General features: G+C 42.0%; 1 protein-coding gene across 5 annotated transcripts; it reads left to right on the forward strand.

The window, feature by feature from the left end:
* Positions 1-220: 220 nt before the first annotated feature.
* nfascb (neurofascin homolog (chicken) b) lies at positions 221-15,544 on the forward strand. 5 transcript variants are annotated; one of them, XM_010875484.4, is made up of 27 exons: positions 223-472; positions 1,010-1,120; positions 1,246-1,351; positions 2,347-2,537; positions 2,751-2,873; positions 3,098-3,316; positions 5,323-5,434; positions 5,548-5,732; positions 5,851-5,982; positions 6,103-6,246; positions 6,623-6,734; positions 6,806-6,969; positions 7,133-7,280; positions 7,473-7,597; positions 7,846-7,947; positions 8,056-8,253; positions 8,389-8,459; positions 8,663-8,885; positions 9,083-9,198; positions 9,374-9,584; positions 9,671-9,793; positions 9,893-10,066; positions 10,163-10,294; positions 10,735-10,804; positions 11,101-11,112; positions 12,971-13,009; positions 13,117-15,544. In XM_010875484.4, the coding sequence occupies exons 2-27, from the start codon at positions 1,045-1,047 to the stop codon at positions 13,346-13,348; spliced, it is 3,540 nt and encodes a 1,179-aa protein (XP_010873786.2). In that variant the 5' UTR covers positions 223-472; positions 1,010-1,044; the 3' UTR covers positions 13,349-15,544. The 5 variants fall into 5 exon arrangements, with proteins under 5 accessions (XP_010873787.2, XP_010873786.2, XP_019906915.2 ...); XM_020051356.2 differs by having other exon boundaries at positions 1,015-1,120; XM_010875485.4 differs by lacking the exon at positions 11,101-11,112 and having other exon boundaries at positions 221-472.
* The last annotated feature ends 70 nt before the right edge of the window (positions 15,545-15,614 follow it).

The following is a 15,614-nucleotide window of genomic DNA, read 5'->3' on the forward strand; positions in this document are numbered from 1 at the left end:
TTGTGTATCTTTCAATACAAACAATAATATGGCCAAACTTGTTCAATTCCAGATTTGAAACATTTCCCACAACTCAATATTAAACTCAATATTATAGTATCCAGGGTACCTATTCAGAAATGCCTTTGAATGAATATGTGCGTGAGAGAGAGCAAGGACAAATAGGCGGTGAGGGGGCGTGGGGAGCTCATTAATAAATCATGAGATGGGTGGGCAGAGTGCAGAATGGCCAAGACACAAACAGCAACTCTATTACTCAAGTCTGTCCACTCTACTCTGCCTCTCCAGAATCCTTCATTTTGATTGACACAGAAAATAGAATAGATTGGATTGACCATCAAGGATATTATCGTTTCCTGTGCTTGCTGGACATCGGAATTGTGGAGAATCTCTCTGGATTGGAGAGTCGTGGAAATGACGGGGGGAAAGGAACCCTGATGGATTTTCCACTGAAGGACTGTATTTATGAAAGGTAAAGCAGATGGAACAAACTAATGACATCTAATGAGAGGAGAGACATTTCTTAATACTGGTTGAGGACGAGTGGCTTTGTTATTCTGATCAATCTGTTGCACTGTACACATTAGGAAATAAAATAATAGGGGGTGAAATATGTCAAATGGTAGTGGCATTATAATAACATCAATACACATTTGTGTATTTGTATGAGATTCAACTAAACCTACACAGCCACTAACAAAAGATTTATTCTCCTTTTACAAAGTCTGTTTTTTCAGAATGGCATGAGACTGGCCTGGACATGTGTTGCGTTGGTTGATCAATTGTGCGAAAACAGTGACAAAGAGACTCTGTCAGAGAATGTGACAGTGCAGACCGTTGAGAAGGACAGAGATTAAATGCTGTTGTTTTGCAAACCAAATGGCCTTTCATTGTATTGGAAAATATTGCTTTACAAAGTTATTTGTTGCGTACATTTCCTGATGTTTGATTTCATGAAATGGGTGAACTGCTTAATTGGCCATTCATAAAACATAAGCTCATCTGACAGTTTAGCAGGATCACTGGAAGCCGTTCGCTGTAAAGATGGAGATGCTGGTCAGATCCATTCTGTTATTATTCATATGGAAAGGACTGTCTGCCATTGATGTCCCACTGGAAAGTAAGTCAATACAATCTATTGTGGCCCTGCTAGATAGTTTCATGGGTATAGTGCTGTGTATTGCATATAAGTACATTGCAATCCTAATGTACCTAGGTCTTTCATTGTGACTTGTCCACCTACAGTCAGACAGCCCCCCACCATTATAAAACAGTCGCTGAAGGATCTCATTGTGGACGCTGGAAACGACATGGTCATCGAGTGTGAAGCCAGGGGAACCCCCCACCCAATGTAAGAATGAATACTAGAGCCAGGCTGGGAACTTTGTCATTTTAGGGACAAGGCCATTTGGCCTTCGGTGTCACAAAAATGTTTAGGGCACAAAGGCCACATGCCAGGGCACAAAGGCCATTGAGTGAAATAAGAGGATTTGGAGCTTACAAGTAAACAACTTGTATTGTTATTAAGAAAAAACGTGCATTAAATAAAAACATCCATTATTCACTTGTTTAATATCATATTTTGAATAATAACTTATTATAACTGATGTGTTTATTTTTTCAACATAAAAAGTTCAATTGTCATGTTTTAATCCTTGAAATTACTCCTCCCTCAACATTTTTATAGATTCTGGAATCTGTTTCATTTCAGACGTTTTAGTTGGGAGCGATCACAGGACGACAATAAACAGGCTACGTAATTTTTAACATTAGGCTAGCTAGCCAGAGGCATAACATTACCTCAGTTACCCAAATGTAAACCGCAAAGTATTGTTTAAAATCACAATCACCTGTACTAATGAGTACAACCTAAATAAACAAATACAGTGACTTTTTTGTGCGCTGAGCAAGTAATGCTTGTTTTCTAATCTTGCACCACAAACGCTGCCATGTCGAGTAAAGTCAAACCTAACGTTACTTCGGAGCTTTCAAAAAGCGTTCAGGTGTATTCTCCCACACCGAGGTCGGAACTTTCCCACCTCCCGGCATACGCACCTTCCAAAACAGAAGTTTGATTCAGGTAAGCATTAAATGCGTCAGCTATATATCGATAACTAGCTAGCTTGCTTACCTGCATAGTCTGTTCTTGTGGTTGTTCTCGAGTGCGCCAGATTTTGATAGTACTAGGGGCACAAACGCCATAATGATTTCCGTGCCATTACGGCCAGAGCGAAGGGCAACGACGGCCTTGGCCGTTGTGAAATGCATACGTCGTCTAGAGCAGTACGTCAGTCGTAGTGCAATACATAATTACTTGGACAAAAATGGCTTTCTTTCATCTCTCAGTTTCTCGTGGAGGCGTAACGGGAAGTATTTCAACGTGGCCCGGGACAGTCAGGTCTCCATGAGGAGGCGTTCAGGTACGCTGGACATCTATGCCTGGGCTAAACCTGAGGCCTATGAGGGGGAGTACCAGTGTGTTGCCACCAATGAGTATGGCACTGCATACTCCAACAAGATCAACCTACGCATCTCCAGTAAGCTACACTGCTATTCAGGCTTTTAAATCCATTGCTATAGGGTGCATTTGAAAAGCCAGCGCCTCAAACCATGCAAAACATAGGAGGCAGAACCAAGCAAAAAACGTCTAACTTCATCCACAGCTTTCCTTGAGCTTCAGTCTGTACGGCGGGTGGATTCTGCTCCCTGTGTTAAATATCTGAAACTTGTGAACCGTGTGTCCCTGTCAGAGGCCCCTCTGTGGCCCAAAGAGGTTTTGGAACCCGTAACGGTGAGCGTTGGCCACCCTCTGGTCCTGAAATGCAGCCCTCCTCCAGGCCCTCCCAAACCTGAGACCTACTGGATGAGCAAGTGTAAGTAGGCCTTCAGCACCTCCTCCTCTCCAACCTAAAGTACCTCACGGAATGCCATTGATATTCTGCAGCATATGATGACAACCACTTGTCTCTCTGTATGACCTGACAGCTTGTTTTTCTCTCCAATATTTGTATGGAACCCAAACATTATCTGTGTTTATGCTATCGACTCCAGAAGATCTTACCCAGGAATGCGCCCATAACGTTGTTTTTTACTTCAGGTTCATCTGGGAGACCTTTCAACTGGCCTCACCAGCCCCACCCACCTGTCATGGTGCCTATCAAACAGGACCGTAGGGTTTCTATGGGGGTGAATGGGGATCTGTACTTCTCCAATGTCTATTTTAATGACTCTGCCACCGACTACTGCTGCAATGCACGCTTTCCCTACAAAAACATCATACAGCAGAAGATGCCTGTTACTGTCAGGGTCCTCACAAGTGAGTACTGGATGTTGCATCCTTTACTTCCTGACACACATGTACTAACTGACACACCTAATTAAACTGTTGCTTTGGCTATCCCTGCATTGTTTTATTTCAGACGATCCCTAATACCACTGACCGTTGGTCATACTGACCTAGCTCATTGGTGAGTGTGTGTTCTGATACTGTTTTTGTGTTTTTTTTGTTTTTATTAAGTAGACTGTCAAAATGATCAATATCCTTGACTTAACGCTTAAAAGTATTTTCCCCTTAATTTGTGTTTTGAGCTAAGCTAACATGGATTTTTTTTACAATTGTCATGAAATTCGTTATTTAGCAATGTGACATTTAGAAAACTGATATATACAGGTGCTGGTCATAAAATGTGAATATCATAAAAAAAATATTTCAGTTCAAAAAGTGAAACATGTATAATGTATACATTCATTCCACACAGACTGATATATTTCAAGTGTTGATTTCTTTTAATTTTGATGATTATAACTGACAACTAATGAAAACCCCAAATTCAGTATCTCAGAAAATTAGAATATTGTGAAAAGGTTCAATATTGAAGACACCTGGTGCCACACTCTAATCAGCTAATTAACCCAAAACACCTGCAAAGGCCTTTAAATGGTCTCTCAGTCTAGTTCTGTAGGCTACACACTCATGAGGAAGACTGCTGACTTGACAGCTGTCCAAAAGATGACCATTGACACAAGGAGGGCAAGACACAAAAGGTCATAGCTAAAGAGGCTGGCTGTTCACAGAGCTCTGTGTCCAAGCACATTAATAGAGAGGCGAAGGGAAGGAAAAGATGTGGTAGAAGAAAGTGTAAAAGCAATAGGGATAGCCGCACCCTGGAGAGGATTGTGAAACAAAACCCATTCAAAAATGTGGGGGAGATTCACAAAGAGTGGACTGCAGCTGGAGTCAGTGCTTCAAGAACCACCACACACAGACATATGCAAGACATGGGTTTCAGCTGTCACATTCCTTGTGTCAAGCCACTCTTGAACAAGACACAGCGTCAGAAGCGTCTCGCCTGGGCTAAAGACAAAAAGGACTGGACTGTTGCTGAGTTAGGTTCTCTGATGAAAGTCAATTTTGCATTTCCTTTTGAAATCAAGTTCCTAGAGTCTGGAGGAAGAGAGGAGAGGCACATAATCTACGTTGCTTGAAGTCCAGTGTAAAGATTCCACAGTCAGTGATGGTTTGGAGTGCCATGTCATCTGCTGGTGTTGGTCCACTGTGTTTTCTGAGGTCCAAGGTCAACGCAGCCGTCTACCAGGAAGTTTTAGAGCACTTCATGCTTCCTGCTGCTGACCAACTTTATGGAGATGCAGATTTCATTTTCCAACAGGACTTGGCACCTGCACACAGTGCCAAAGCTACCAGTACCTGGTTTAAGGACCATGGTATCCCTGTTCTTAATTGGCCAGCAAACTTGCCTGACCTTAACCCTATAGAAAATCTATGGGGTATTGTGAAGAGGAAGATGCGATACGCCAGACCCAACAATGCAGAAGAGCTGAAGGCCACTATCAGAGCAACCTGTGCTCTAATAACACCTGAGCAGTGCCACTGATCGACTCCATGCAACGCCGCATTGCTGCAGTAATTCAGGCAAAAAGAGCCCCACCTAAGTACTGTACATGCTCATACTTTTCATGTTCATACTTTTCAGTTGGTCAACATTTCTATATCTTTTTTTTGTATTGGTCTTAAGTAATATTCTAATTTTCTGAGATACTGAATTTGGGATTTTCATTAGTTGTCAGTTATAATCATCACAATTAAAAGAAATGAACATTTGAAATATATCAGTCTGTGTGTAATGAATGAATATAATAAAAAAGTTTCTCTTTTTGAATGGAATTACTGAAATAAATCAACTTTTTGATGATATTCTAATTTTATATATATATATAAACCACTGTCAGTTATAGTCATTCTGTAGGATAGTTGCCAGTTAGAATGTTTCTTGGTCTATGTGGTAAAGAATGATTATTCCACAGCCCGCATGCTGTCTGAGGCCCCCCCCACCTTCCTGTCTCCGGCTGGGAAATCAAGCACTCAAATTGCCATGCTGGGGGAGGAGCTGCTCCTTGAGTGCATCGCTGCTGGACTGTGAGTGATTATTAAAAATGTAGCATGTCAAAACCATGGATTTCTTTTAGTAACTCTTTACTTTTAGATGCCCTAAACACCAGCCCCCCCTCTTACTTATTACCATTTAAAAGTCCAACCCCTGTCATCACGTGGACCAAAGATGGAGGTGGACTGGACACCACCAACATGAGGGTGAAGAACCAGAACAAGTTACTGCAGATCCCCAAGGCCACATTTGAGGACGCCGGTGAATACACCTGCACGGCCACCAACAAGATTGGATATCAGGAACACACCACCACTGTCTTGGTCAAAGGTCAGCCAATCATCTGCATATAACATACTCCTGAATTTAAAAAAAATTATTCACCCATTAAATGTACAAATCTGATAAGCGTGGGCATGGTTATTTGTCTGATCTCTGTGTCTTACAGCGGCACCTTTCTGGTTGGAGAAGCCCAGTAACCTGGTGCTGGCACCGGACGAGAACGCACGCTTAGTGTGCCGTTCTGATGGCGTTCCCCAGCCCAGTATCCAGTGGTTCATTAACGGTGAAACAATCGAGGGTGAGCAGCAATTGCCGCTCCAATTGTTCAATGATGTAGATAAAATCAGCCCATATGTTGTGTTAATATGAGAGATAATATAGTAAAGGACAATAATGTCCCGTTTCCAATCCTTGCCAGATGCCACACCGGTCCCAAACAGGCAGGTGTCAGGGGACACAATCACCTTCCATTCTGTGACGGTGGCAAACAATGGGGTTTACCAGTGCAATGCCTCAAATGAGTATGGCTATCTGTTTGCCAATGCTTACATCAACGTGCTGCGTAAGATGTGTCATTGTCTTGGTTAATTAACCCTAACGCTCTTCATGAATTAAGCCTAACTGTCTTCATGAATTAACCCTTACTCTTTTCATGAATGAACACTTACCGTCTTCATAAATTAACCCTAAACCTCTTCATGAATTAACCATAACTGTCTTCATAAATTAACCCTAAACCTCTTCATGAATTACCCCTAACTGTCTTCATAAATTAACCCTAAACCTCTTCATGAATTACCCCTAACTGCCTTCATAAATTAACCCTAAACCTCTTCATGAATTACCCCTAACTGTCTTCATTAATTAACCCTATCCGTCTATTTGTTAGGTATATGAGTTGTCTCATGTCTCCTTTTGTCTCATTTTCCACTGTCTAGATGCAACGCCACGTATCCTCAAACCCAGGACCACCCTGGTGAAGGTCATAGAAGGCCACCGTGCCTGGCTAGACTGCCGCTATTTTGGCTCCCCCATGCCTGATCTGCGCTGGTGAGAATATGTTTATCAGGCCCTTCCTTCAGGTGTGTGTATATGCATCTGTGTAACCTATATTTGTGCAGGTCTAAGTACGGACTAGGCAACCTGGAGGGGAATCGTTTTAAAGTACACAGCAACGGGACCCTGCAGATCAGAGGCATTCGTATGGAGGATCAAGGGACGTATCTCTGTGTCGTTAGCAACGTGGCAGGACGGGATGAAAACCAGGTCAAGCTAGAGGTCAAAGGTGAATATCCAATAACCAGGTCAAACTAGAGTTTCAAATGTAATACCCAACAATAGCTTTAACGTACAGCTTTGGTTCTGCATGTAGTTCAGTCTTCACTATTGACTAATTACATTGTAGGTGTTCTTATCATCCTTTTCCTCTCTTTCATATAATAATTCAGAGGAAACCAAAATCCTTAAACGGCCAGATAATATGAAAGTGGTCCGGGGCACTGATGTCCGGTTTGAGTGCAAGGCCAAACATGACCCTACAGTCTCTATCACCACCACCTGGCTGAAGAACAAACAGTCCCTTAGCATTCGATGGAGGTGAGCATGAATACAACCACTTCTCATTGGAACCATTGGAATCAGGGTTTTCAGTTGCCACTCTAACTTCCAATTTATAGCTAGCTTCAAACTAATAGGTAGTATCTACTCTATGTGAATATAACTAATGGTCAACTGAATTTGTCAAGATTACTTCACAGTGTCACACTATGTCATTTTAATTATCTTCAGGCTGTCCCTGGATGAATCGACTCTGGTCATCAAAAACGTCAACAGAGGGGATGAGGGCAACTATACCTGTGTCATCAAGACTGAGATGGACCAGAACACGGCCTCCTCCCGTCTGGTGGTGATGGGTAGGACTGTTGTCAGGACCCTTAGCAGACATACATGTGCTATTGTGTTTCAGCAGTTGCATTACATGTCATAACAGCAGATAGAGACACTATGTCATGTCAATTACACTGCGTTATGTCATAACAGCAGATAGAGATGTTATGTCATGTTAATTACACTGTGTTATGTCATAACAGCAGATAGAGACATTATGTATTGACAGTGTGTATTTGGAATTTGGACCCTTAGTTCCTTCTCTTCATCCCAGATCGTCCAGAACCCCCTACAGACTTGCTGCTGTCAGAACCCTATGAACGCAGCGTCAGGCTTACGTGGACCCCAGGAGATAGCAACAACAGCCCTATCAAAGGTGACTTCACATCACTAGCCTTTTCTAAGCAGCAGACAGCCTTGTGTCAACAACAACTGACCAGTAACCAATGTAAATGTAACCAGTGGTGTTGGTCCTTTTGTTCAGAATACCTGGTGCAGTATGACGATGATGACTGGTTACCTTTCAAGTGGAGAAACCTTTCCACATACCCTGGAAACCTCAACTCTGTCATCCTGCAACTGTCTCCGTTCATTATCTATGAGTTTCGGGTCATTGCTATTAATGACATTGGTATGAGTAAACCCAGTCGCTCGTCAGAAATCTTCCGAACCGGTGGAGCACGTGAGTTTTTCACACTTGATTAATGTGATAATGTGTAATTAGTTAGGGATTATCATCTGAAAACAAAGACCTTTCATGTTTAAACATTTATTAATGAGCTTTCTGAAATCATTTTGTACCTAACATGCTTCATAGCTCCAGATGCCATCCCTAAAAACCTCAAAGGAGTGGGCACATGGAGAAACAACATGATGATCAGCTGGGAGGTGATACATTCATAGACTGGAAACGCTTGTGCTCCAGTCATCCATCCATACAGCATTCATCCATTCATACAGCATTCATCCATTCATACAACATTCATCCATTCATACAAAATTCATCCATTCATACAACATTTCAATGAGGAATAACAAGCGTACTTTGCGAATGAATGTGATTCTGATTCTCGTTCTTGTATGGGGAACAGGCACTGAACAACAGAGAGTGGAATGGGCCACACCTGAAGTACTTGGTGTGGTGGAAACGAAGGGATTCCAGGGAGGAGTGGAAGAACGCTACCACTTGGTGGTGTAAATACTACATCCACAACACGGACACCTTCACACCCTACGAGATCAAGGTCCAGGCTGTCAACGACTTTGGGCTGGGCCCTGAATCCCCTGTCATCATAGGCTACTCTGGAGAAGACCGTGAGTATCGGCAGCCAATCCGATCCTGCAGATACACACAGACTCTATTTTAAAACCATTTACAGGTAGCTGTAGACCCGAATGGACACCTGAATGTTAATCGTTCCCATATAAAATGTGCATTTGTCACATCCGGCCCTGGTTGGCACGGCCAGAAAAACCGCAGTAAAGTTCACTTTCTGTTGGGTGTCTTCCAGGACCAACCGCTGCCCCCCTCAACCTGCGAGTGTCCAAGATCGAGGCCACCAAGGTCAATGTGCACTGGGACCCCGTGCCTCACAGCAGTATCATGGGAGAGCTGAAGGAATACAAGGTCAGACTGTTAGGAACTGGTGGATTGAATCAGTCCCAATCTGCCACGTACAGTACAGTTCCAGCCAAAAGTGGTACACATGAAGAGAGCATAATGCCTCAGAGAAGTAATGAATGAGTGAACAAACAAACAGCTGAACACACATTCTATGTCCGCCCCCTCCCCGCAATCCCAGGTCTACTTCTGGAGAGACAGTAGCCAGCTGAGGTGGCTGAGTGTGAGTCGGGCCATGAAGTCCAGAGCCTTCCCAGCCAGCGGGCCACGTCTCACCGGTGTCCTGTCAGGACTCATGCCTTACAGCAACTACAAGATGTACATAGTGGTGGCCAACAACCGATACGAAGGGCATCCCAGTAACACCATAGATTTCTCCACGCCTGAGGGAAGTAAGGAAAAACACGACGTCGTAATCGTGTTCTTCTTCTGTGGTTAATCTCAGACTTGACCTCTGACCTTAGTTTGCTCTCTCCAGCGCCTTCCGCTCCAAGGTCCTTCCGCATCCAGCAGAGACATTTAGACACCATCTGGGTGGACTGGGACACACCTGGCGAGCCCAATGGTATCGTCACCGGATACACACTTAAATATCAGACCGGTGAGACAACTCACTTATTAACCATGTCAGCGAAAAAGGTATAGTGAAGTACAGTAGGTGTACAGTAAGTTGTCATGGCTCACTGGTGTTTCTCTGCAGTGAACGCAACTCGAGGAGAGGAAGTGCTTGTTGAGGAATTTCCCCCAAACATCACCAGTTTTGCTCTGCGCCGATATGATCGCTACACCCGCTACAGATTCACCATTGCAGCACGGACTAGAATCGGTGTGGGAGAGTCGTACACAGAGGAATCACCCCATTACACAACGGAAGGTAAAACACAGAGGGTCAGCAACAACAGTGCCTTTGCACTGTACATCCACACATTTCACTGATTTCCTCATGAATCCCATGTGTGTTTCCGTGCAGCTTTTGCCCGAGACCAGGTGGACCTCTCCACCCAGGGCTGGGTCATCGGTGTGATGTGTGCTGTGGCCCTCTTTGTGCTCATCCTCCTGGTCGTCTGCTTCATCAAGCGGAGCCGCGGGGGCAAATACCCTGGTACTGTAACAGTACACCATTCCGTACTGGCTTAAGGCTTTTGCAAGTACTGCAAATATCTGCTCAGCTTGTTGCCCTTTGCATTGTGTCAAATTGTATCCATGTTGCCAAAAAGAAGCTAACAACTAGCCATTTCAGACCAGTGGTTTAAACAAATGTTGTACGTACCTCATGTCAGATGCAGACAGGTTTTTGGGTACAGCAGAGCTGCAGGAGATCCTTAGATGACTGAGCAGATTTAATACTACAGCTTAAAGTTTTTCCAATATTGTACAAAATGATCCAATCGATAGAATATATTTAGTGTACATATATAGAATATATTTAGTGTACATATATAGAATATATTTAGTGTACATATATAGAATATATTTAGTGTACATATATGGAGCTGTTATCATATTCAGTCAGAGTAACAAGACAGAGCTTTGGAATTTCAGTGCGGGACAAGAAAGCAGTGACGATGGAGCCTGTGGATGATAAAGATCAAGAGGGATCCTTTGACTACCGGTACGCAATACAGTATGACAGAACCAGTTGAAACTGAGAACACTTTCATTTGAGAGATTAGGTATCAGCGATGGTATCTAATACAGTGATGAAAATGTAATGTCACAGTAATCATATTTAACACGGAAAAAAATCATTTCATTCCCTAACAATAGTGTACCATTCAGTGTTGTTATTATTTCAAAATCATGAATTTGTCCTGGTAACCCCCCAATCCTCAGAACTGATCTCTATATTCTGACTACTAATGTTTTCAAATGTTCATCTTTGTTCTTTTCGCCTTCGGACTACTGAAGGTCACTGGAAAGGTATGAGAATATCTAACAATGACACTATAGGCACCATTTCTACAGTATTATTTTACTTACAATATATATTGACAGATTTTATATAACCCTGTTTCCAGAAAATCTGGGATGCTGCGTAAAATGCTAATAAAAACAGGATGCAATGATGTGCAAATCATTTATCCCTACAGTACATTCAATTGAAAATAGTTAGAGGACAACATATCAAATGTTGAAACTGATGAATAATTAGATTAGATTTGATTCAACTTTATTGTCTTTGAACAAGTAAAAGTACAGTACAACAAAATGCAGTTAGCATCTAACCAGAAGTGCAAATAGAAATGTTATTGCTTTTGGAAAAATACATGCCCATTTTGAATTTGATGCCAGCAATATGTTTCAAAAAGGTTGAGACAGGGGCATGTTTCCCACTGTGGTGCTGTGTTGATACAGGATTTCAGCTGCTCAACAGTATTTTTTGTTTCATAATGCGCTATATGTTTTCAATGGGTGACAGGTCTGGACTGCAGGCAGGCCATTTTAGCACCCAGACTCTTTTACTACGGAGCCAGGCAGATGTAATACGTGTAGAATGTGGTTTTGCATTGTCTTGCTGAAATAAGCAAGTCCTTCCCTGAAAAAGACATTGTCTGGATGGCAGCATCTGTTGCTCGAAAACCTATATATATTGTTCAGCATTAATGGTGACTTCACAAATGTCCAGGTCACCCATGTCATGTGCACTAACACATACCATCACGGATGCTGGCTTTTGAAATGTGCACTGATAAGAAGCTGGATGGTCCCTCTCCTTTTTAGTCTGGAGGATGCAGCGTCCATGATTCCCAATGGTCAGACAACAGGACAGTTTTCCACTTCGTCTCAAAAATGAGCTTGGGCACAGAAGTTCTGGATCTTGTTTATATATGGTTTCTTCTTTGCGTGGTAAAGTTTTAATGTGCATTTGTGGATGCAGCGACATACTGTGTTCACAGACAATGGTTTTCTGAAGTGTCCCCGAGCCCATGCAGTGATGTCCACTACAGAATCGTGTCTGTTTTGAATGCAGTGCCGTCTGAGGGCCTGAAGATCACGGCCATCCAATAATGGTTTTTTGGCCTTGACCCTTGCTACAGGGATTTCTCCGGATTCTCTGAATCTTTTAATGATATTATGTACTGTAGATGATGACATCCCCAAACTCTTCGCAATTTTACGTGGAGAAATGTTATTCTTCTATTGTTGCAGTATTTGCCTGTCCAGTCTATCACAGAGTGATGAACCCCTCACATCCTCACATCCTCACATCCTCACTTCCTCACTTCTGACAGACCCATCCTCCCTGGAATGATCTTTTAATACCCGACCATGTTACTGACCTGTTGCCAAATGACCTACTTAGTTGTGTGATATTCCAAATGGTTTAGTTTTTTAGTATTACACAACTATTCCAGTCTTCTGTTGCCCCTGTCCAAACTTTTTTGGAAAGTTGTAAATGCTATCAAATTCAAAGTGGGCATTTATTTTTCAAGAAACAATCACATGTCTCAGTTTGTTGTCTTTGTACAATTTTCTATTGAATATACGGTTTAAATTATTTGCACATCATTGCATTCTGTTTCTATTTACATTTTACAGCGTCCCAACTTTTTTGGAAACAGGGTTGTATTTTCTTACTGAAATTTTTATAACCAATAATCTTAAATCTCAACCAACACTTAGGTTGTCATTTTTACGTCATTGTCTGCAGTTCAATATACAAATGAATGGTCTATGGGCTTCAATTGAATGATCAACCATTTTATGACATTTCACAGTATTTGAGGACATTTTATCTCTAAACATGTTTCCTGAACAATCTCTTTGAATGTTTCAGGATAAGCCGTGTCACAACCATTCCCTACTCTGCCCGACGGTAAGTACCCAAACCCGCCAGTCTAGAACCAACGGTATGAAGAAAGCTGCCAAGCCATAGTCACTGCTGCTGAAGCATCTCCTGTGATATCCTCCTTTTCCTTTCAGGGAGGAGGAGACTAAAGTGGGTAGGAGCCAGACAACAGCCGACACCATAATGACTCGAACGGAGAGTGACGACAGTCTGGTGGACTACGCTGATGGACGGGAGATTGAGTTCAACGAGGACGGCTCCTTCATTGGCCAGTACACTGGACTCAAGGAGAGGGATGACAGAGACACAGAGTTCAGTGAGAGCAGGAGCCAGGAGGCCCACTCTCCCATCTATTCTTTTGCATGAGGGGAAAGGATGTGCAGTGGGTGCAGCACTCAACAGGCGCCTCTATAAACAGTTGTATAGATGACTGGAACGCCCACCGCCCACTGTCTGGGGGATACAGGGGTCCCCAAGCACATCCAGCATGTTCAATCCAGGCACACTCTTATGGGATTTTGGATGTTGGATATTGGTCAACCAAATGGTCACATTTCATTACCGCTTGAATAGCAAAAATGTAACTGTTAAAATGTTTAATGAAACAAAATGAATGCTCTCCTCATCTGCTCCTGACTGCATGTTCTGTCAAAGGACTAGTAGGAATGTAGGTGGCATTCTTATTCAAGTAAACACAGATGTAGTGGGGGGGCTAGGGCCATTGCAAGTGAAACTCATGGAAATAGTCGCTCTGGAAAAGAGCACCTGCTAAATTATGTAAATGTTAAAATGAGTGTACCAATCAATGCTAAACAGGATGTGTACCTATCAATAATGTGCTGTGCTTGGTTGATTGTGTCTTCCGTCAGCAGTTCGTTCCACACAACAACAACAAAACATTGTGCCAACCCTAGGTACTACAGTAAATGCTATACAGTAGAAATGTTACAAAAAAAAGGGACAGTCTAGAGCATTTTTGAAGTTGCTAAAGTTCATTATTTTTGGTATGAGTCGACGGGTGGTGCGTTTGCTTGTGTGAATGCATGTTGATGGGGGTGTGTAATATTTGTACTACTATTAGATTATTAGGGAGATATTGACTGTAGATTAGGCAGAGGGATTTGTTGATGAGTTTATCATGTTGATAAAAGGAGTGACACCTGGTAGTGGAACTATTTGTATGAGTTAGAAAATTCTTAACTTTTGACTGCTAACTGTAATCATTTTAAAATTATGGGCCATACAGTGTAACCTACCACAGCTCTTTTTATTGTGTCATTAAGTTTCATGTGATATCAATTTTTGCTTCTAAGCACAGCACATTGTGGAGTTTTAAGATGCCGTCTGGGACTTTTGCAAATAGCAAATTCTTTTTTTAAACCCCCATTTTGAATAATATGTGTGAAATGTTGTTTATATGGGCATACTTTATAAGTAGAATCACTCTCATACCTCAGATATTCCTGAAATGATACGTTTGGAAGCAAGTATCGTTGACGACATGGGGCATATTCTGTATCTGCGTATACAAGACAGACCCACCATTTATGGGGACTCGTTTTGGTTCAACAGCGCCACTTTTACAAACAGATACCAGAAATCTTCGAAGGCATCTTTAAAAAGTCTAGGTTCAGCCCGAACTGTCCTAAATATGCCACCTGAAAGCATTAAATCATACAGTAGTAGCACCTAAAGGGCTCTGTACCATTCACTAGTTTGTATGATGCTATGTCTAAATATTGTGGTGTGAACACACCCTCTCCTGTAACAGTGTGTTCGTGGCACAATATGTATCTGTGAATCTCAATGAAATTCCTATGACCTTGTCCTTCAGCGTAGTCACACTGACTGTGGACTGGTTCAACACCTAACAAAAGATACAGTATGCAGATAAGAAATCTACAGCCTTGAAAATGTCCAGACATCAAAGTGTCTGTCGAAAGAGTTGTAAATGACAATGTAAACACTTCCCTAATCAAAGTCTCTGGGACCCAACAGTGCCTACTGTTTACCTTAATGAGGAGTTAGTGTTAATGTTATGCAGTGATATAAAGTGAAAATTGTAAATGCTACTATATTTTCAATTTTTTCTTGTGCTAATTGTTAATGTACCTTTCGATCTTCACAATATAAATGAATAATGTACATTGCATTCTAATGGAACATGATTATCTCAATTTTTCCATCATGTGCAATAGTGTTGAAAGCACAGTGGAGTAGTGTCCGTACAGTAATATCCTGTTGTCAAGTAATATGGGGCACATGACATTTAGTCATTAACTTTCCAGTCAGGGATTATGGATCTGCCATGCTGTCATTAAACGTGGGGTGAAATTAGCATCTATGTTCTTTGGTATTGGGAACAAGAGGTCAAGCTACCAAGTAATCCAGAGCTGTAACAGGCCATATTCCAGTCATAAAGAAACACGTTTTCACTGTAAAGCATCTTTCCCCCTATCCCAGCGCTTGTAAATTTCTAAAATCTTTATGTAGCAATTTGTCTATATAGTTCATAGAGGTCTTATTATATTATGTTATGGTGTCACAAGTCCAATGTAAATAAAGTGCTTGTTTTTTAATCTCAAGACTTGTAAAACATTTTGTATGAACCAATTGTCCTGGAGAAAATTCA

The sequence above is a fragment of the Esox lucius genome, chromosome 12 (genome assembly GCF_011004845.1).
Source record: "Esox lucius isolate fEsoLuc1 chromosome 12, fEsoLuc1.pri, whole genome shotgun sequence".
In the NCBI taxonomy this organism is placed as follows: Eukaryota; Metazoa; Chordata; class Actinopteri; order Esociformes; family Esocidae; genus Esox; species Esox lucius.